This window comes from Miniopterus natalensis, chromosome 4 (genome assembly GCF_054644295.1).
Source record: "Miniopterus natalensis isolate mMinNat1 chromosome 4, mMinNat1.hap1, whole genome shotgun sequence".
Taxonomy (NCBI): Eukaryota; Metazoa; Chordata; class Mammalia; order Chiroptera; family Miniopteridae; genus Miniopterus; species Miniopterus natalensis.
In genome coordinates this window covers 63,053,916-63,075,318 of record NC_142084.1, presented here as the reverse complement: position 1 = coordinate 63,075,318, position 21,403 = coordinate 63,053,916, and the positions used below count along the sequence as shown (strand labels likewise).

The 21,403-nt window shown below is 50.3% G+C and overlaps 2 protein-coding genes across 2 annotated transcripts; one reads left to right on the top strand and one right to left on the bottom strand.

Annotated features, from left to right (window-relative positions):
- Positions 1-3,734: 3,734 nt before the first annotated feature.
- Positions 3,735-7,663, top strand: PEAK3 (PEAK family member 3). Its single transcript, XM_087816152.1, is given in 8 exon segments — positions 3,735-3,793; positions 3,795-4,021; positions 4,024-4,244; positions 4,247-4,318; positions 7,314-7,447; positions 7,449-7,588; positions 7,591-7,626; positions 7,629-7,663. Coding segments are annotated over 8 exon segments (924 nt in total).
- A 2,503-nt stretch (positions 7,664-10,166) lies between these two features.
- Positions 10,167-13,874, bottom strand: OAZ1 (ornithine decarboxylase antizyme 1). Its single transcript, XM_016209754.2, is given in 6 exon segments — positions 10,167-10,738; positions 11,026-11,111; positions 11,498-11,670; positions 12,113-12,199; positions 12,201-12,258; positions 13,681-13,874. Coding segments are annotated over 6 exon segments (684 nt in total). The 5' UTR covers positions 13,827-13,874; the 3' UTR covers positions 10,167-10,604.
- Between the last annotated feature and the right edge of the window lie 7,529 nt (positions 13,875-21,403).

Below are 21,403 nucleotides of genomic sequence, written 5' to 3'. Positions count from 1 at the left end.
CAATTATTCAGTGTTTTCAGTGATAGATCCAGAAGTATAGGCCAGGGCCTCTTCCCCCAGAGTTTACCGTGTGAATGGAGAACAAGACAGACACCACTTGACACCCTGCTGACCGGTCACGTGGATACACGTGTTTCCGTGTCCGAACGCTGCCAGCCGGTCACGAGATAACTCGTGCCTGCATTTACATTAATTTAAGTAATTTTAAACACCTTGCTGACCAGTCATGACGGAAAAGTAGCTGGCTGCAAGGGTGAGTCCTGGCTCAAAATGGCCAGTCAGCAAGGTTTAACAAAGGCAAATAATTCCGGGAGATAAATATATGTGCTTTTGCAAAATACAAGTTCTCATACAAATGTATAACTAAATACTGACTCCATGGTGTTTCAGTTATATCTCAAAGGGCCGTGGGGTGCCCAAGTGTGAAATAAATCCCATTACTGGATAAAAACTAGTGGTCCATCTAGCTAAACAGCATTTCCAGAGGCATCAAAAGAAGTGGTGGGGAGAGCAGAGGGACATACTCTTTAATTTATAAATGTACCCAGCCCGGCCGGAGTGGCTCAGCTGATTGAGCATTGTCCTGTGCACTGAAAGGTTGCTGGTTCGATTCCCGGTCAGACCACATGCAGGGTTGCAGGTTCAGTCCCTGGAAGGCAACTGATCGATGTTTCTCTCTCACATCAATGCCTCTTCCTCTCTTTCCCTTCCTCTCTCTAAGCATGCCCTCTGGTGAGGATTTTAAAAACTTGTAAATGTATTCAAAGTTTGAAAACACCATGGGGAATCTTAGGAATCCCAGCAGTGAGTGAATTGGCTTCTAAATATCCATTACACCTACAAGCTTTGTACACATCCACTCCGACTGCTTATCTAAGTGGGGTATACAAGAAATTAATGTCCCCTTATGCTGACTTCTTCTTTCTTAGCCTTTTTTTAAATACCATCAATCATCTCTGTCAAAAGATAAATATAAGTAGTTGTGAAGTGTTAAACTCTGACAGCAAAGCAAAATTAGAGTTCCAGGCAAATGTTTAACCAAACATGTTTAAACACAAGCTAGTGAATGAAGAACTTTAAGTTCAAAGAGCCAAATATTCTTCATTTCTGAGAAATCTCAATTACTTTCTCATTCTGGTGAGCATTTCCACATTGCACTTGGCTGCCACAAACTAAGTGGGTATACAGTTTTTGTGTTGATCTATCACTAAAAGACTTGCACTAGAAGACTGAAAGAAAACATTTTGTATCTATGTATATTTTTAAAAATCGGTCCATGAAGAAGGAGCCAGGTGTAAGTTTCCTATGGGGAATATGTCCTCATGGAGGTACTATAAGGCCAAGCTGGTCCACTTCATTCTTGTTCTTTACAGTCTATGTTTCCACCTTTGTTCCATTCGGGTTCAGAAAGCTTATTCAGTACAGTGGTCCCTCAGTTTTCGAATGTCATCCGTTCCAGAAGACCGTTCGAGTTCTGAAACGTCCAAAAACCAAGGGATCAACAGCCGACAGCCGGGCCTCAGGGTCTTGCCCTCAGCAGAAGCCGTGTGGCATGTTCGACTTCCGAGGTGTGTTCGAAAACCGAAGCACTTACTGCCGGGTTTACGGCGTTCCTAAACAGAAATGTTCGGCAACAGAGACGTTCGAAAACCGAGGCACCGCTAGAGTATTGCAACATCCTCTTAAGGCAGCTTATCTTCTTGATAAGGATTGTCAATCGAGATCCTTCCATCTCTCTGTACCTCACTGTTTATCCTCCTGAAGCTGTGATCTTGTCAAATCGGCACCCAACCCAGAGGTGTGCCCGCTACTGCCAGAGCCGAGATGATTCAAAATTTGTTATCCCCACCCGAGGACATGTTTATTAATTTTAGAGAGAGAGGAAAGGGAAGACAGAGAAAAAACACACACGTTGATGTGAGAAAGGTTGATCAGTTGCCTCCCGTGCATGCCCCGACCAGGGATCAAACCAGAAACCTAGGTATGTGCCCTGACCAGGAAACCGATCCACAACTTTTTGGTGCACAGGACGATGCTCCAACTAACTGAGCCACCCAGCCAGGGCCAGGCTCAATTTTTTAAAGAAAAATCTAGCTAGTGTGGCTGTTAGGAGAGTGGGAGACACTTTTTTGTTGTTGAACAGAGTGGTGGGAATTTACCGAAGGTCACACAGCAAGTCAGAACAGAGCTGGGCTCCAGTGGAGCAGCACCTGCCCAAAGCACAATCCCGGTCCTGGGATGGGGGGGCGGTGGAGGCCTACGCACTGGGGGTTTCTCAGATGGTCCCACAGAAGGGGAAGTCGTTCTCCAGGAAATGACAGCCGCAGAAGAAAGAGCCCTGGTTGGGTTTCTCCCTAAACAATCTTTGCTAGGGTTCCCTGCCCTCCCCAAAGATGAGGGACCTGAAAGATCTCACTCCCCCTAATCCCCTTGGGCTACCCACTGCTGTCCATCTGCAGTGACCTTTGGGACCTCAACCTGTCTTCCACCTGCCCTAACCCTGCTCTCAGCCCTGGGTCCCACCTCCTGGTCTTTATGCAAGCTGTTTCTTCTGCCTGAAATGCTATTCCTACCTTTGAGGGAGTGTGTGGCTAGTCCTGGGAAGTGATGCAGAAAGACTCCTCACCTTGCCAGGCCTTTGATCTGTTTCCCATTCCCTGCCTGTGACAGGTCAGACGGTCCTGGGAGGCCAGGGGTTGCAGCTATTAGGAGTTTGTCCTCAAGGCCCTCTGCCCCGAGGTCACTCCTGTCCTGAAGGTAGGAGGCTCCTGGAGGGGTGCTGGGGCAGGGAAAGGGCAGACGCAGCAACTTTTCCAGGTTGAGGTGATCTGGAATCTGGGTGGGGCAGGGCTGGGGGTGGGGCAATCTGCTGTTGGCTTGGGGGGGGGCTGAGCTCTGGGGATGAGGCCCAAGTGCAGGTACCTGAATATTGCCACTGGCCCCCAGCTTCCCCCAGAGGGCCCAGCCCCAAGGCTGGCTATTCTATCAAGATCACAAAAGTACCGGGTCCTTCCCACCGCCCTGAAATAGATAGGCAACATCCCTGTCCTGCTGATGAAGAAAGGAGCCCAGAGAGGGCAAGAAACCCTCCCAGGGCTGCACAACAGGGTCAAGGCTGGGAAAGAGGGCCAAGGTGTGTGAGACTGCCCTGCTTTCGCCTAGGTCCCTTGCATACCCACCTACCACCATCAACCGCTCACAGACACCCCATATATGCCCACTCACACATACCCCCCAATCAGCAGCATGAGCAGCCCTGAGCCACCCACCAAAACCCCCAGACCCAACACCCCCACCTGGCTGACTCAGCCCACATGCAGCCACCTTGGTGAGCCACCTAAAGGGGCCCTGGGCTGGGGGAAGGAGGGGACAGCGGGTCACCAGGCCCCTCTGAGGTGGCCAGAGGGAAAGGATGGAATCTCTAATTACCATTTAAGGAACTCTCTGCCTAATGACAATTTAACTCAATTGTTTTCATTTTCTTACTACCTTTATTTTTAAAATAAAGCTAGGCTTGCCTGCTTGTAAAAATGAGGAAACTGGAGTTAAGAGAAGTGCAGTGGGCTGTTCAGAGCCACACAAGGGGGTATGGGGGTCACCTAGTTCTGGGATTCTCTGCCACTGACTGTCACTCCTCTGAGCCTGTTTCCTCATCTGTAACACAGTGTCATCCCTACCTCACAGAGCACAGGGCAGTTGGGTGTTAGTATTACTTCCATTTCAGAGATGGGGACATGGGGCTGAGGGGTGGAGTCGTGTATCCAGGGCCCCATACTCTGTGTGTCCTCACCCCCTCCTTCTTCCCTCCCCCCACAGGTGTCATCCCGGTCCTCCTCAACTGATCCACAGTCCCCACCCCCACCACTGCCTAAGAAAACCCTAACCAGGACCAGGTCCCTGCCCGCCCAAAGGGCTCCCAGCCCCAGCCCTACTCCAGCAGGGCAGCCTCAGAGGCCCCTTCTGGGGTCCCATAGTGTGGACAAGAGTCAAACCAGAGGCAATGACCAGACCAGGCCAACCTGTCCCCTGCAGAGCTGCCCTTCTGCTCGCTGAACACTGAGCTGAGCCTGTCCTTCCATAACCTACACCAGCCAGAGGCCGTGTATGCTGTGCTGGAGGCCTGGCAACTGGAGGGCATTCTGCTCCATGCATGCCTGGCTCCCGGCCCAGTTCCTGGGGGGCCACCTGGCCCCTGCTGCCCGGGTCACAACTTCCACCTCCTGAACAGGTCGACCTGTATGGAGAGCAGAGCAGGGACGCCCTATACTACGGAATGGTGAGGGTGGATGAGGCGGCCTGTCATGTTCTGGCAGCCAAGGTGAACGCCACCATCTTCCCTCCTCCTCAAAGGGCTCCCCAACTTTCCATCTAGGCATAGCCCATCCCTGCTTATTTTGCAACTAACGCAAATTAGCACAGTCAGCCCTTAGAACCATGTTTCTCCATCACCTGGGAGTCTTGTTAAAACTCCCTCCCCACGCCACTCAGGAATCTGCATTTAAACTCACTCCCCAGTAGATTCTGGCTGGAAAACCACTCAGTTCACCAGCCACAGCCAGTTAACAGCCACCACTTTATTTTTTTATTTTTATATTTTTTTAAATATATATTTATTGATTTCAGAGAGAGGAAAGGAGAGGGAGAGATAGAAACATCAATGATGAGAGAGTCATTGATCGAGCCTGCTACCTGGGCATGTGCCCTGACCAGGAATCGAACCCCAATCACCTGGATCCTAGGTCGACGCTCAACTGCTGAGCCACCCCGGCCGGGTGACAGCCACCACTTTAAATAATAATAACAATAATAATCATCATCACCAACCTCCAAAATGTATTGAGCACTTCCTTTGTGTCTTGCACTGTTTTAAGAACTTTTAAATGTTTCTTTTTAAGGTTTTCATTGATTTTAGAGAGAGAGGAAGGGAGAGGAAAAAAGAGAGAAACCTCGATTGGTTGCCTCCAGCACGCACCCCGACCAGGGAGCAAACCTGCAACCTGGGTATATGCCCTGACTAGGAATTGAACCCGCAACCTTTTGGTGCATGGGATGACACTCAACCAACTGAGCCACACTGGCCAGCGCTGTTCTAATAACTTTTGGACTCATTTACTCATCTAATCCTCACTCTGACTTTACGATTCGAGTGGAACCACATTTCATCAGAAGATGCTTTGTTTCACCCTGGCCAGTGTTCTCAGTGGTTAGAGCGTTGGCCTGTGCACTAAAGGGTGGTGAGTTCAATTCCTAGTCAAGGGCACATACCTGAGTTGCAGGTTCATCACCGGCCCTGGTCAGGGTGCCTGCAGGAGGCAACCAATAGATGTGTCTCTCTCACATTAATTTTTTTTTTCCTCTCTCTCTCCCTTCCTCCCTCCCAGTCTCTCTAAAAATCAATGGGAAAATCTAAAGAACTTAATAAACTGATGAACAGAATAGATTCAATGACATGGAAGCATAGATGAGATTGACGAATGTCAGAGGGATGGAGGAGGGCGGGTCGTTGGAGGGGGAGAGAGTAACCAAAGAATTTATATGCATATATGCAAAACCCAAGGACGGGGACAATGGTGGGGCGAGGGACTGGGGAGGGGGAAGGGACGGGGTGGAGCGGGTCATTGGGGAGAAAAAAGGACATCTGTAATATTTTAAACAAAAATAAAATAAAATAAATCAATGGGAAAAATCCTCATTAAACGATGCTTGTTTAATGTACCACTAAGAAAAAAAATTCCTGTTAAATAAGCCATACCGCCGAGCAGCAGGCGCATCACCATGCTGGGGAATCTAATCAATCTGGCAGAATGTTATTATGGGCCCATTTTACAGACTGGAGTATGGAAGGAGTAAGTTGTTGTTGACTGTGAGTTCTTTAGTGAATAGCTCAATCCTGACTCTACCTCAGAGGTCCCTGGGGACTTTATTGTTTTTATTTTTATTTTTTTAATATATCTTTATTGACTTCAGAGAGAGGAAAGGAGAGGGAGAGAGAGATAGAAACATCAATGATGAGAGAGTCATTGATCGAGCCCACAACCCGGGCATGTGCACTGACCGGGAATCAAACCCCGATCGCCTGGATCCTAGGTCGACGCTCAACCGCTGAGCTACGCCCAGCTGGGTTATTGTTTAAATATAGAACCCCAGAGCCCCCCACAACACCTGTAATTTAAAAAAAAATTTTTTTTTTAACCCTCATCTGAGGATATTTTTTTCCATTGCGTTTTTTTAGAGAGAGCGGAAGGGAGAGAGACACAGAGAGAGCAACATCAATGTGAGAGTGACACATGGAGTGGTTGCCTTCCACGAGCCCCAACCAGTGCGGGGGATTGAGCCTGCAAATGAGGTATGAGCCCTTGGCAGAAATTGAACCCAGGACCCTTCAGTGTGTGGGCCGACCTTCTAACCACTGAGCCAAACCAGCTAGGACAACACCTATGATTTTTAACAGGCCCCCCCAGGTGATTCTAATGTAATTCCCAGACCTGATGCTCTCTTGACCTTCTAGAAAGAGCTATGCCGTCCATTACTACAGCCAGTGGCCATGGGTAACTTCTGTGCACATGAAATGGGGTTGTTCTTGGCTGAGATATGCTCTGATCTTGAAGACTATCAAAAATGATAATAAATGTAGCCCGGCCGGGCGTGGCTCAGCGGTTGAGCATCAACCCAGGATCCAGGTGATCAGGGTTCGATTCCCGGTCAGGGCACTTGCCCAGGTTGCGGGCTCGATCAATGACTCATCATTGATGTTTCTCTCTCTCTCTCTCCCTCTCCTTTCCTCTCTCTGAAATCAATAAAGATATATAAAAACATATATATGTTAAAGAAAGAAGATAATAAATGTAAAATATCTCAATATTTTTATTGATGACCTCTTGAATGATGGATACCATTTTGGACATAGTGGGTTAAATAAAATATATTCACTTGTGTCTTTTCATTTTTCGAAAATGTAGCAAATGGAAAATTTTAAATGACACCATGGCCAGTGCTGTATTTCTACAGGACAGCCCAGCTCTGACACCTTAACTGTCACCTCACACTTTACCGCATGGTAAGGGCCTACGCCATTCCTAGGCTGGAGAGTTTAACTCCTACACGCCATCCTGTCTGGTGTCGTTTTCCTTAAAATAATCTTGGTGACTAACATCCAAATTAACATTTAACCCCTGCTCCTAGAGGCATGCAGGCTGCCCCCCACTCAAAGCCAGAGTGGGAGCAGATTGGGGTAGGCAGGAAGGCTTCAAGGCAGGCCGTGCTGGTTTGGGGGTCTCCCAGTCAGGCCCTGACGGCCACCCTCTGCTCTGCAGGTGCCCAAGCCTGGAGCCAAGAGGCGCCACCCGCGGGTCCTGGAGCTGCCGGCCTCGCTGCCCCTGCACTTCAACCTCCAGGGGCTCTGCGGTCTAGTGTCTGAGCGTGAACTGCCTGAGAGGCGCCCTGGAGCTGCCTGTGGCGCTGGCGGCGGAGGTGCTTGAGTTCACTGGCTGGAGGAGGGCGCGCAGAGGCCCGCAGAGGCCCGCGGACTTCCCCTGAGCCCTGGCCCTGCTGCTACTGCAGCTGAGCGAGGCCCTGGAGCATCTGGAGGCCTGGGCGCATTCCTAGCAGATCTGCTACCAGAGAAGCTACTCTGGTGGTGTCGTGGGACTGCTCGGACACCTGAGCCCTATGCCTGCTGCTCTGGAACCTTGGCTGAGTCTGCCCAGGGTCCTCGGGACCCCTGGCCGCCCACGTAACCCCTAGCCGCCCACGCGCTGCAGCTGGGCTGCCTGCTCTGTTGGCTGCCGGCCTGGAGAGCCTCGCAGCCCATCTGGCCCATGCGTGATCCTCTGCAGCCCTGACGTGCTGCGCGCTTCATGCCAGAGCTATAGGGCCGCAGAGCAACGCAGGGCCCTGGCTGCGGGTGTGCAGCGCGCTGCTGGTCCTGCACCTGGCTGAACGGGCCTTGCGGGTGGGGAGGAGCCCAGCCTGGAAGGACTAGCTGAGCTGTGAATACCTGTCAAAGGCCACAAAAGGCTCGCTGGGCTGCATCGCCCTCCCAGAGAGACTTGCCTGTTCCAGGGCCTCTGCAAGAGACAGGCACGCCTTCCGGCATTGGGGCTGGTGGCAGTGTCTTCACAATATGATGGACACCTACTTCCAGAAGAGGCCAGAGGCTAGTGGAGAGTGCAGGTGTATGGACACCCCTCCTCCAATTCCTGCCCCTTTCCCTTGGGCCCAAGTCCACCCTTAGATGGCAGATGCACCCCCTTCCAGGGCTGGGGGCTAATGTCCAGGGCCAGCTGAGGATTTCTGATACCAAGGCCACCTACCCCTTTTCCAGGTGTGGACACCCCCTGCCAATCAATGTGTGTGGAACTCCTTCCAGCAGAAGCCAGGGTGCCCTTCTAGTGCTGGTCACTGTCTCTATAAGAGCAGAGAGTGTGGACACTCCCTCCAATGCCAGAATGGAAGGCATTCCTTGTCCCTGAGCACCCCCTGGTGCTGAGCAAGCATGGCCAGTGATTCCTCCAGTGTGAATGTCCTTGTCAAGAGCTGCTTGGGGTCTCTGGGGGGAGGGGAGGGCGACCCAGTACAACCCATCCCAGGGGAATCTGAACTCACCTTCCCATGCCCTGCCACTTGGCCCAAGCTCTCTCCACCCACCGTGGCCTCTCTGCTGTTCCTCTGACATTAAATTCTGTCCTGTCACCCAGCCTTTGCATGGGCTGTTCCCTCTGCCAGACTGTTCCAATCTCACCTCTAAATAAAGTTTCCTCTCCTGGGCCCTCTCTAGCTCTTCACCTCCCTCTATTTCCAAAGCACTTAAAACCACCTGGAATTATTTATGCATCTCTTACTGTTACCCACCAGGTTGTGAGTTCCCCGAGGAAAGGGGACAGGCTTAACACATAGTAGGTGATTAATAACACAGGGGGATAAACAAACTGGCCTGCAAGACCCATCGGGGGACCTGAGGGAGTGAAGGGGAACTGTTTATGCCTCTGAAAAATGGACACAGGAGTCCTATACTCTTGCCTAGGGTCTCCAGTCATGCCTCCTCACTCCTACTCCCCTAATATGGTGATCCTGAAGGGAATCTAACTCCTAGATATGAGCAGGTCCTTCTCCTGCTCAATTATCTCCCATGACTCCCTAATCCCTTCAGAATACAGTGGGGTTCATACAAAGGCTCTGGTAAGCTCTCTAGCCAACTTCTCCTGCCACATTGCCCACCCTTGGAAATATTTTCTGGCCTCCAGGCCTTGCCCAAGTTATTTCTTCCACTGGAAACACCCTCCCCTCTACACCTTTGCTTCAGACTCCTATTCATCTTTCAATGCCCTAACCCAATGCCCTTTCTCTGCCTTGACCTGCCCACATTGACTGGGAGCGTCTGCGTCCAGCTCTGTACCCCCCAAGCCTTTGAAAACCGGCTCCATCACTCACGTGGCTGAATATTCCATCCCACTCCCAAATATGCAAGTCTCCCAGCAGCTTTCCTCCTCTGTCAAAGATGCTCCCTTCGCAGCCTATTTCCCAGCCAAGGTCTGGATATGAATCTCTGATCGATGCCCAGATGCAGCCAGCACGTGGAGATGTGATCCTGCCCATCTTGCGACTTCAATTCCCACCCACCCCCAAGTGCTCCTATTCCGGAAAAGCACTGCAAAGCCCTCCCTAGGAGCAACTGGAATGTAGAGTCTGCACAGTTGCTGAGGGGGAGCCCACATTCATATACCCATACTTGCCCTGGTTAAGTCCCAGCAGGCCCCCAACAGCTCTGGGCAGAGGTGAGGCCATTCAGTGAGCAGGAACCTGGCGAGCCTCCAGCCCAGGGAAGGGAACAGGGCAGGGGGCCTGAAGGACCAAGGTATGAGTGGGACAGGGCAGGATGCCACCCACAGCTGCCTTGGAGATGCCTGGCTGAGGGAAGGTGGAACTAAGTGGAAGGGTGGGGCCCCAGGATCTTGAAACCTGTCATGGGACTGCCCAGCACATCCCACAACCTGGCTGCAGGCAGAGGAGAGACTAAGACCTTGGCTGCCCACACCAGGCCTGTTTTTCCCCCGTCAAAGGTGGTCACTCAGGTCAGGATGCATGACATACTTGCTAAGAGCTCCAGCCCACCCCAGGTAACTGAGGACCCTACAGGACAAATCAACACCACTGAGCCCAGACAGGTCTTAGATGTAATCACTTTTATTCAGATTTTTGAAAGCAATAGAAGAGTAGATTAATACCTATCTTTCCAAGTTAAGACCTAAAACTGTTTCCAAAACTTCAAATAAGAAACTCCTGCTTGAAGTACAAGGATAATCTGTATCACCTTAAAACCAGCAATAAAAAAGTAAAATATAAACTTTTATTTAGAATTAAAGCAAATACTTCAGTATCACAAACACAATATTAAACTTCAAGAAATATACCGCTAATTTGGAGTGAGCATTTATTTGCACAATTACAACATGCGGACAAACCCAGAAGAGGGAGCAGGCCTAGCATTTACCCCCCAGTGCAGCAGTTGGTCACACCACCCGCACAAAGCGAGACACACAAAGGGGCTACGATCTGTGATGATCTGTCAGTGGTGGCAAAGGTGAGGGGCGTAGGCGGTGCAGCTGCTACTCATCCTCATCAGAAGACTCTCTCTCAAACGTGTAGGCCATGAAGCAAGCGTCGGGTCTCTTGGGGACAAGGGGATGCCCCGGTCTCACAATCTCAAAGCCCATAAAGCTGAAGGTACGGAGCAGAGCGGCTGTGGGGGAAACTGCATCTGAGCAGGCTGGCCTCCAGCACTCTAGGCTCTGTGCCCGCCCACCTTCACAGATGGTCCCTAACAGAAGCCTCCAAGGGGCTGCAGCAATAATGAGGGGGCAGAACAGACTGAGGATGGTCCCTTGAACAGCAGGACTGAGCACCAAGATTTGACAACAGGGCCTTGGGCCACAGGACTCCACCCCAGGGCCAGGGGAGTAGGTGCCTTCTCCTTTCATCCCTGCAGGAGCAGCTGGCAATGGGGGGGGGGGGGGGGGTGTCACCTACCTCTGTCATCACGGTTCTTGTGGAAGCAAATGAAGACATGGTCAGCATGCAGCTGCTCCTCCGCAAACTCGAGAAGAACTGCAAAGCTGAAATGCAACAGTCAGGATCTGCCTCACCCTCATGTGCCCCTCATAAAGGCCTAGCCCACACCCACTTCTCTCGGGGGCCTGATTTATGGGGAGTACCACCCTTCCAGGTCTAGACCTAGAGGCACTGGGGCCTCTCTGTAGGGAGGTATTCCTGGGCACGTTGGAAGGTTGAGCATTCCTGACCCCATCTCCTCAATGCCAGGAGTGCTCCCAGTTGTGACAACCACAGATGTCCTCAAACATGGCTCAGTGTCCCCGGGGAGGAACATCCCAAGAATTGCTAGTCCGCTACTCAAAAAGGGAAACTTCACCCCCAAAATGACATGGCTGGCCCGACGCTTCCTCCTCCCCTGGGAGTGAGGACTCGACAGGATGGCCCTCACCTGTCTTTGCTCCCCTCCGGCAGAGCACCGCCTGGGATCTCGATGTAGAGGCAGCTGCTGCTCAGCACCGCTCTCCAGTTAACATGTTTGGCTTCTGTGAGCCTGGTCTGGACGTTGAGAATTCTCGTCTTGTTATTAGACGTTAGTTCCTCTGTTACATTCAGCCTATTATCCTGAGCAAGAAAAGCACCTAGTTCACACCTTAGGCACCAACTCTCACAGGCTGGGGATCTTCCTCCTTGATCCCACAATTTGGAAAACTCAGAAAAGCACCAAATCAACCAGTCACCCAGCCCCCTGCAATGATGTCTTCCACATGCAGAGCAGCCCAGACCTCTGAGGAAGGTGGCTCAGGCCAGGAGCCCCAGGCTGGGGTGCAAACAGGAGTTTGCCAAGGGCTACTTGTGGCTCAAGAAGGGCCTGGGATGCAGCTTGCACCGCAGTTTATGAGGATTCAATAAAATGATGCAGATAGAATTCCTACTACACAGCAGGTGGACAAGAAATCTCCACTGCTCAGAAGTAGGGGCTGCAGGCCTGGCCTGGCCTGGCCAGCCCAGCCCAGCCCACCCCACCTCCCCAATGTGTAGGGAGCCCAGAGACCCAGATACTTACAGAGTAAAATAAATTAGCTGAAAGATTGTGATCCCTCTGACTATTCCCTCGCCCACCTGGGATCTTCAGGGGTGGGTGAGGGACATCAGGAGCACCACTGAGGCCCTGGACCCAGGTTACTACAGCAGTTAAGGGAGACCCTGGAACTGGAGAAAATGGGTTGGTTAGCAGTGCTGGACTTTACTAACAGGACCATGAGCTTCAGCCCCACCAACTGAAAGCCAAGGCTCACAGCCAGAGTAGTGCCCACCTGGGATGCTGCCATTGCCCTCCCCAATCTGATCCTTATACCAGTCAAGTGGTCCAAACCAGCCACTAGTGAGGGCAGCTCAAAAGCTCCACCCTCACAATCAAAAAAAGAAGAGATTACTTAAACGGGCCTCCTTGGGCAATGTTGGTTATCAACCCAAAATTCCACTTAGTTCGTCTTTTGTCCTTAAATTATCTTAAGACAAGGACAAAGTCTCACCAATCCAATCCTACCTCCCCGTCAAGTTTTACTTCCCACTTCTAACTCCGACCGCTTCAGCTTCCCCCTTTCTATTTTGCAATCTGTAGCAAAAATCGGAAATTCTAGGGCGTTCTCAAGAAGCCAGAAACCTTCTGTAGTTGGCCCACAACCGGGCAGGGCGAGCTACGCCGACGGGCCCCTCCCGCGCCCGCCCGCAGGACTCTGAGTTGCGTCATCTCAGCAAAGCTGCCCTGCGCCCCGGGGAGATTTTCACAATCGCGCAGTCGGGAGCGCCAGCAGCCATTTGCTGCGCAGTGTAAACAAGTCCCAAAGTCGCCTCCATTTTGCACGGCTACCATCTGGGGCCCCCCAAGCCCCAGCCCATGTGCTTCGGAGCTCAGGATCCCCCGCCGCGGGGCTAATGTAAACTCCGGAGATAATGGTGGCGGTGGGTATCTAAGATACTGACAACTACAACCAGCACACTTCACATCGGACTCCCGAGCCTACCGAAATTAAGACACAATCACGTTCTACCAAAACGTCTGTAACGGGAGGGGGCAGCTAGAAGGGCTGGGGTAGGACACGCGCGGGGGCTGATCGCCAGCCACCCAGAGAAAAGCCCCGGGTGCTGTCTACGTGGCGTAGCCATGCTCCGCCTGACGTCGGGAAGCCTGGCGCACTCGGACCAACGCGTTTTGGAGCCGAAACTGGGGGTCACTAGGGCGGCCACAATGGGGCGCCGGGTGGGGGGACCCGGTTTATTTGAGCGTTCCCACCCTCCAGCGCTCACGATCCCCGCAGTCACCGCTAATCGGCCGCGCCTGCAAAGTGCAGATTCATGGGACTCACGGGCCCGACTCGGCCTCCGACCAACCCGCCCCCCGATCCCACAGCCCTCCCCCAAACCCGATCCCATATCCCCGCTGGCTCCTAAACACAACTAAGTGCCCCAGTGCCCCCCAATCGCCTGCCAGGTCCCGCTGCCCGCCCCCCCCCCTCGCGCGATAGTGGCTTCGACAAAGGGGCGGGTCTCGAGCTCCCGGGACTTCCGTAGCTCCCAGCGGGCCTGCGCGGCGGCGCTTCTGGAAGCTTCGGGCAGGGGCGGGGCGCTCACCTCTCACTGCTGCGGCCGCCGCGGCTGTGTATGCTGATGAGCGGCATGGTGCGGCTGGTGTGGACGGTGGCGCTGGGTTTATTCCCCTCCTTCTCTCTGGCGAAGCAGTGGCTGTTGAGGATTCGCTGCAGGGAGGATTTCACCATCCGGCCGCTGGGGTCCGAAACCAGGAAAACCTCCGCTGCGCCTCTCCGCGCCGCCGCCGCTGCTCGCCGTTCGCAAAATGGCGCCTCCGCCACCTCCCGCTTTTATAGGCGCCACTGCAGGCCACGCCCCCTACGCGGCCGGGAACGCGGCCGCGCAAGGGGGCTGGGCCTTAGGGAGACTAGGTGTGCACGCCCCTCTCGCGTCTGATTGGCGAAAGGAGGGGGCAGGGGGCAATATCACGCCGAGGATTGGGTTAAAAGCTTAGGGTTCCGCCCCCTCCCTCTGGCGTACGTCTGCGGGCGCGCGGAGGGGGCGTGGCCGCCTTGGCGCCGAGAACGCGGCGCGCGCCCGCGCCTACTCCTCCCCGCCCCCACACTCGGGCCCGAGCCGGGCGGGGCAGCGGCTTCGCGCTGGGTCCGTTTTCGGGGTTTCTCGCTGTGGCCCATTCTTCGCTGTGGTCCCCATCGCCGTCACTAGGTTCACTTATCCCTGCGGGGTCCCTTCTCCCTACATCTCGGGGGGACAGAGGCCCCGGGTATTGGGGGAAGAGGTCCCAGGGCCGCCACCCCCAATGAGACAAAATTATTTTCAGTAATAACCTCCGAATGATTGGTCATAATGATGACTTTCTAGAATCAGTCTTTCACGTTTTAAAACAACTTACAATTAAAAAGAATTTTCAATGTTAACGATATTCAGATTTAGTAAAATATTTTGTCTAAAGTTTGGACTTTAACATAAACAAAAATATTACCCTATACACATAAACTTAGATATTTCGTGTGTCAACTAAAGTCTTCCCCAAGCAAAGATATTACTCGTGGCAGTTAATTCAGAAACACATTTCAACTAAGAACTAAATTTTGTACTTAAGATCCTGGTTTTATGTTGTAGGCACAAACAGAAACTCGAAAAGTTACATGGGACTGAAGCAACTCCTGTTTGTTTCTTTGTTTTTACAAGCCCTGCCAGTTATTTCTATCTCATTTCTAGTCCCAATCTACTGTGTTTATTTGGGTTAGAAACAAACTTTCCCCAAAGGGACCTTGAATGATTACAAAACTGATAGAAATTCACTCTGCAAAACTGTCTAGTCCCTGTGTGTTTCCAAATTCCTTTTTACGTGGAATGCAGTACTACTACTTATACAATATAAGTAATAAAAATGTCTAATTTACAGTAATATATATTATTAAAACTGAAGAAAAAAACTAACAATTGCTAAGGTTGGGCCAACCAAAGAATCTTCCCAGAGAAAAAATATTTAATCAATGGCATTGCTTAGGATTGCAGCTCATGGGGAAAACATAAAGCAAATGGATTTTTCAGTTAACTTTACAATTGTTCCCAATTTTTCTATATTGGGAGGGCTCACTCCCACCATCCTAGGGTGCTTCTTAAGTATCCTCGTATTTGTAGTATTAGTATGGTTGCTATTATTGAGGCTTTATTTTCTTGAGGCTGGAAGAGTCCCTGGGTTTCGAAATCTTTTCCTCTTGGTAGCTCTCCAGTATCTTACCCAGACAGGCGATTCTGGGACAAGAGTCCAGGATCCGGACCTGCCAGTGGCCGCCACTGGTCACTGGGTCACACTATGTTTACCCCCCATGACTGAGGCCAGAAAGTGACTGAGATCACAGCTGACCCCCAGCACAGTGGGCTGGGGACTGTGTCCTTGCAGCCCCAGCCAGACTGATCCAGTGGGGTGTCTCCAAGATCTCCTCCTCACCTGCCGGGCCAGAACCTGGGGGATGAAATGTGGGCAACACCAAGGCCTCTTCAGATCTCTGGGAACCAGCAGAAGCCTCAGGACCCCAAGATTCGAGCGAGACTTGGGGTAGGGAGGGTTCTTTCTTCATTGGCAGGCCATGTGCTGTTTCTGGCCAAAGTACACTTTAATTTGCAATCATCATGGATGGAAAGGGGGAACACGTAGCCTCTTGGTAAAAAAAAACAAACGGAAGCAGTTTGCAAAAAAGCAAGGGTGGAGGAGAAAGGGGTGTGTTTGGGGTCAGGGTAGGGCAGGTTGGGGAAAGTCACCGCAGGGATTCAGGATGTCTGCGGGCTCCCAGCCTGGGCAGAGAGGTAGGGAGCAGTGTTGTGTCACCCTTGTGGGGATGGTGGGCTCTGGCTCTGGGACAGCTCTCTCTGCCTGCTGTCAGGGAGATGGGAGTGAACAGGATGCAGAGTGAGTATGTTGTCTGCTTTGCTGCCTACGTGGTGGTGGTGGGCATGGGGGACTGAGGTACCTGCCACTGGTAAGATTGTGAGCCAGACCAGAATCTCCTTCCAGATTTCATCCAGCACCGAAAGACTTTCCTGCTGTTGGATCTTGATTATTGAGCATGCAGTAGGTTGCTGAGGCAGAAATGAACTCCCACTATTCACATCAGGGCCGGATCACTCTGTGAAGCCATCCTGGGCACTGTGGGGGGTTAACAACATCCTTGGCCCACCCACTCAATGACAGCAGCACCCCCACTTGTGACAACCACAGATGTCCTCAGACATTTCCTAGTTTCCTCCCCCAGTGTCACTTTGTTTTTCCTCTGTCTCATCTGGGGGCACCTACAAATGCTGAGCCTGTGAAAGGGGAAGCCATGCTCAGCAGACAAGGGTGGATAAAGGTGCAGGATCAGCACAGGTGCCTAGCCTTGGCTGGGCTTACTGGGGACTGAGAGAAATCAGGCAGCTGGGAGGTGCCCTGCTACTAGAGAGGAGTCTACAAGAAGTGAGGCGGCCCCCAGATTGCAGTGGGGGGAAGAGGGAGTCATGGATGGCTTCCTGGAGGTGGTGAGAGCTGAGCTTTTGGGATGGGACAGCCGAGGTCATAGGAAGGGCATATCAAGGATGGAGGGTCAATGCCTGGGGTATGCAGAAATCAGTGTGGAAGGGTTAGGCATCTGGATGTGCGGGTGGGTGGAGGAGGCCAGGGATCTCACTATAATTTTAAAAAATTATAATTATAATTTGCAGGGCCTGGCCAGTGTGGTTCAGTGGGCTGAGGATCGTCCCATGCACCAAGAGGTGGCAGGTTCAATTCAGGTCAATCCCCAGTGGTAGCTGATTAATATTTCTCTCTCGTTGATGTTTCTCTCTCTCCCTCTCTCTCTCCCTCTCTCACCATTCTGTTCTCTCTAAAAAATCAGTAAAAACATATTAGAAAAAAAAAAAAAAAAGAGCCTGGCTGGCTTGGCTCAGAGGTTAAACTTCAACCTATGATCCCGGAGATTGCAGTTTAATTCCCAGTCAGGGCACATGCCAGGGTTGCCCACTTGATCCCCAGCAGGGGGTGTGCAGGAGGCAACTGATCAATGACTCTCTCATCATTGACATTTCTCTCTCTCTCTCTCTCTCCCTTCCTCTCACTGAAATCAATAAAAATATTTTTTTTTAAAAAAGAAAAATTATTTGCAGACTGTAGTCAACTGAATAATAACCCCTAAAGATATCTACTCCTAATTTGTGGGACTGGTGGTTGTTCATGTGGCAGAGGGACTTTGCTAGTAAGATTAAGTCCAGGCCCTGAGATGGAAATGACTCTGGATTACTAGGGGGCCCAGTGTCATCAAAGGCTCTCATAAGAGGCAGGCAGGAGGGTCAGAGTCAGAGATGGAAGAGGCTGCGCTGCTGGCTGTGACGAAGGAGGAAGGGCCATGAGCCAGGGATGTGGTGCCTGGAGAAGCTGGAAAAGGGCCGAAATGGTTCTCTCTGGAGCCTCCAGAAGGACCAGCTCTGCCCACACCTGGGTTTAGCCCTGTGAGGCCCTGTGTGGGACTCCTGACCCCAGGACTGCGAGATGATAAATGTGTTGTTTCAAGCCACTAAATTCATGGTGATTTCTTACAGTAGCCGCAGGAGACTCATACACGGACGGTGGAAATATTTCACTGGATGGATGGCATTTGGTGTGAGCATTTGACAAAAGGCATCTGACTGTGCACTTAAGACTTTACATTTCACTCAGTGTAAATTCACCCAAACATGAAAGCCACAAACATGCTCTGAGTTCTGGCACATGGCATGTGTGTTGAAGTGGTTCCATGCCGGCAACTGACTTTGAAAGCTAACTTTAAAGGTGAGAAGGGTTGAGCTCTGGCCCGGTGGCTCAGTTGGTTGGAGGGTCCTAAAAAGGCTATGGGTTCCATTCCCGGTCAGGGCACATGCCTACGTTTCTGGTTCAATCCCTGGTCATGTACGGGAGGCAACTGATCAATGTTTCTCTCACATGGATGTGTCTCTAAAAACAAAAACAAAAACAAAAAAAAACAACCCATATCCTCAGATGAGGATTAAAAAAAAATTGAGATGGGTTGGTGAAGCCATGGACAGACAGATGGAGGCAGAACAGAGCAAACACAGCAGGATATTACCTGAAGCATCTGAGTGGCAGATATGTGAGCCTTCACTGTAAAACTCCTTCAATCTTTCTATATGTCTGAAAATTTTCCTAAAATGCTAAAAAGTAACAATAAGAAAGAATTGACTGGATCACCCTTCACCATGTTTATTGTTATTTTCAAGCCTGGCCTCTTCTCCTAACATTCTCAGCAACAAAAACTTGAGCAAGCAGCAAGAAAAAAGGGAAGTGAACGGAACCGACTAGTTTTAATATGTGTCAAACAAACTGTGGAGAGAAGCAGGGACAAGGGAGGTTTCAAACTGGCACAGTTTGGCCACAAATCCACATACACATCTGCGACAGATGATAAAGTATCCATGGCGTTTCGACAGCTCTGTAAAAACACTCACCCACCAAGGACTAGGGCATGTGCCAGAATTAGCAGGGCCTATCTCAAACTGGGGGCTGGTTTTTTTGTTTGTTTGTTTTTAAATTGATTTTAGAAAGAGAGGAAGGGAGAAGGAGAGAGAAACATCGATGTGAGAGAGAAACATAGATTGATTGCCTCCTATATGCACCCCAACCAGGGATCGAACCAGCAACCTAGGTATGTGCCCTGACTGGGAATCGAACCCACAACTCTTTGGTGCACTGGACTATGCTCCTACCAACTGAGCCACACCAGCCAGAGCTGGTGGCTGTTTTTTATCCAATTTATATTTTTTATGCTCCTCAATACCCTTTTCGATATTTTACATTGCTATATTTCAAATGTTTTTACAGAAGATTCATTATAGAGAAAAGAGTATTTGTAGGTTGAGCCTGAACATTACTTTTCTGCTATTTCCTGCCCCACATTACCCATGCCTTTCTTTTCACCAAGTTTTATGTTTGTTTCTATAGTTTTTGTTGCTAAATATAAGAGTGATGAATGTTCATTGAGGAAACTAAATAGATATGGGTATGTTTCTTACCAGATCTTTTTTTTCTCTCTGTGTGTGTCTCATTTAGTTTATTTCATTCATCTGTATTAAGTGTACCTTTCTTCACATTTTAACAGCTTTATCAAGAAACAAGTTGAAACTGAAAATACCCGTTAACATTAACATCTTTTTATATATTTCTGTTCTGTGATGCAAAGATATTTTTATTTTAAGCACTTACTTGGTTTATCAAAGGCCTAATTCTCTCATAAGCAACTTCTTTGATTTTAATATTCAGAGATTATTTAATAAACTGATTAAGACCTTCAATTTAAAAGACAAATTGGTCTCATTCAAGGGTGGTCCATATGTTGATCACCCAGAATCCTGATTGGCCAAAATTTTAAACCCAACAGCTCTAATTCCACAAATACATTAAATTTGTTTAATGTTAGAAATAAGTCTACCGCCTGGCCGGGCATGGCTCAGCGGTTGAGCATTGACCTAGGATCCAGGTGATGGTGGTTTGATTCCTGTCAGGGCACATGCCCGGGCTGTAGGCTCCATCCCCAGCAGGAGGCATGCAGGAGGCAGCTGATCAATGACTCTCTCATCACTGATGTTTCTACCTCTCTCTCATTCCTGCTCCCGTCCTCTCTCTGAAATCAATAGATATATTAAAAAATAATTATTGGCCAATGCTAACTTGGAACCTGAAACTGAGGCATGTGCCCTGACCGGGAATTGAACCTCGATCTCCTGGATCCTAGGTCTATGCTCAACTGCTGAGCCACGCCTGTGGCTTTCTTAACTCTGTGCATATTTTAAATATCTGTGCTTATACTTTATATGTGTGTATAGCCAGACACAAAAGGACACAGACTGTGTGATTCCATTCATGTGAAATGTCCAGAATAGGCAAATACACAGGGACAGGAAGTGGGTTAGTGGCTGCCAGGGGCTGATGGAGATGGGGGTTTGTAGAGCTACTGCTAATGGGAACAGGGTTTCTTTCTGGGATGATGGAATGCTCTGGAATTAGATAGAGGTGATGGTGGCAGAACTGTACAAATGTACTAAACACCATTGAATTGTACACTTTCAAAGAGTTAATTGTATGATGTGTAAATTGTATCTCAATAAAGCTGTTACTTTTTAAAAAATGACAGAGGATTAAAGATGGCAGTGGACTGAGTGGAAGCTACACTGACACTTCTGGGACCAAACTGGAATCACAACAAAAATATAGAAAAACCATCCTGAATAATCAACTGCAACTGAAGACGAGCTGGAGAGCACCCTCATGACCAAGAAGGAAGTGTGGAGACCTCACAGAGACTGGTAGGAAGTATGGAGTTGCAAAGGGCTGGCAGGGCTAAACGTCCGGAGGGGGATCTCAGCTGTGGGGGGTTCCCACTGAGGGCTCTGGGACCTAAACCCCAGCCTGGGCTTCCCAGCCAAGAGCACGAGAACTGAGAAAGGTGCCCACGTAACATCTGGCTGTGAAAAGCAGCAGGGTTTCTACCTGCCAGGGAGAGGTGGCTGGAAATGCAGGCACCCTCTTAAAGAGCCAACACACAAAATTTCGGGTGCAGCCATTCACCTTGGACACCTGCAAAGGGAGGGCAGAGTGGACTGGAGCTGTGTGAGGAGAATCTAGGGTTGTGGGCTCTGGAGCTAGAGCTCCGAGGACACCCCTCAGGATTCCTGTGCTGAGTCACTCCCCCATACTGCGTCTTTCAGAGGCAGACATTTACCTTCCAAGCAGCTTTTGCCTGAAGGGGAAGCAATTGTCCCACCCTGCTGGAAAACCTCTCACCCTATCCCACAGAGTTTCAACAGCCTGAGGCTCATTAAGAGAATCAGATTAATCAGCTGCAGGCAGAGGCAGACCTCAGAGTGCTTTGAGTCTTTGCCTGATCTGCTTCTTGATCCAGGCCTTGGAAAAGCAGACTTTGGTGTGCATCTTGGTCCTGTCCAAACATACCCAGCCCCAACAGAGGGGAACTCAAGCCGTGGGTTGTTGGTAGCTCCAAACAGGGTACTCGAGGCCAGTCACAAACAGTATCTGACATTGGCCTGCACCAGAGACCTTCCAAAAAGACTGAGGGTCCTAGCAGACCTATCTAATACATAGAAACAAAACCAAATAGGCAGCCAAAATGGGGAGACAGAAAAACAAGCCCCAAATGAAAGAACAAGAGAAGTCTCCAGAAAAAGAGCTAAATGAAATGGAGATAAGCAATCTATCAGATATAGAGTTCAGAATACTGATTGTAAGGATGCTCAATGGCATGAGAAAAGATATGGA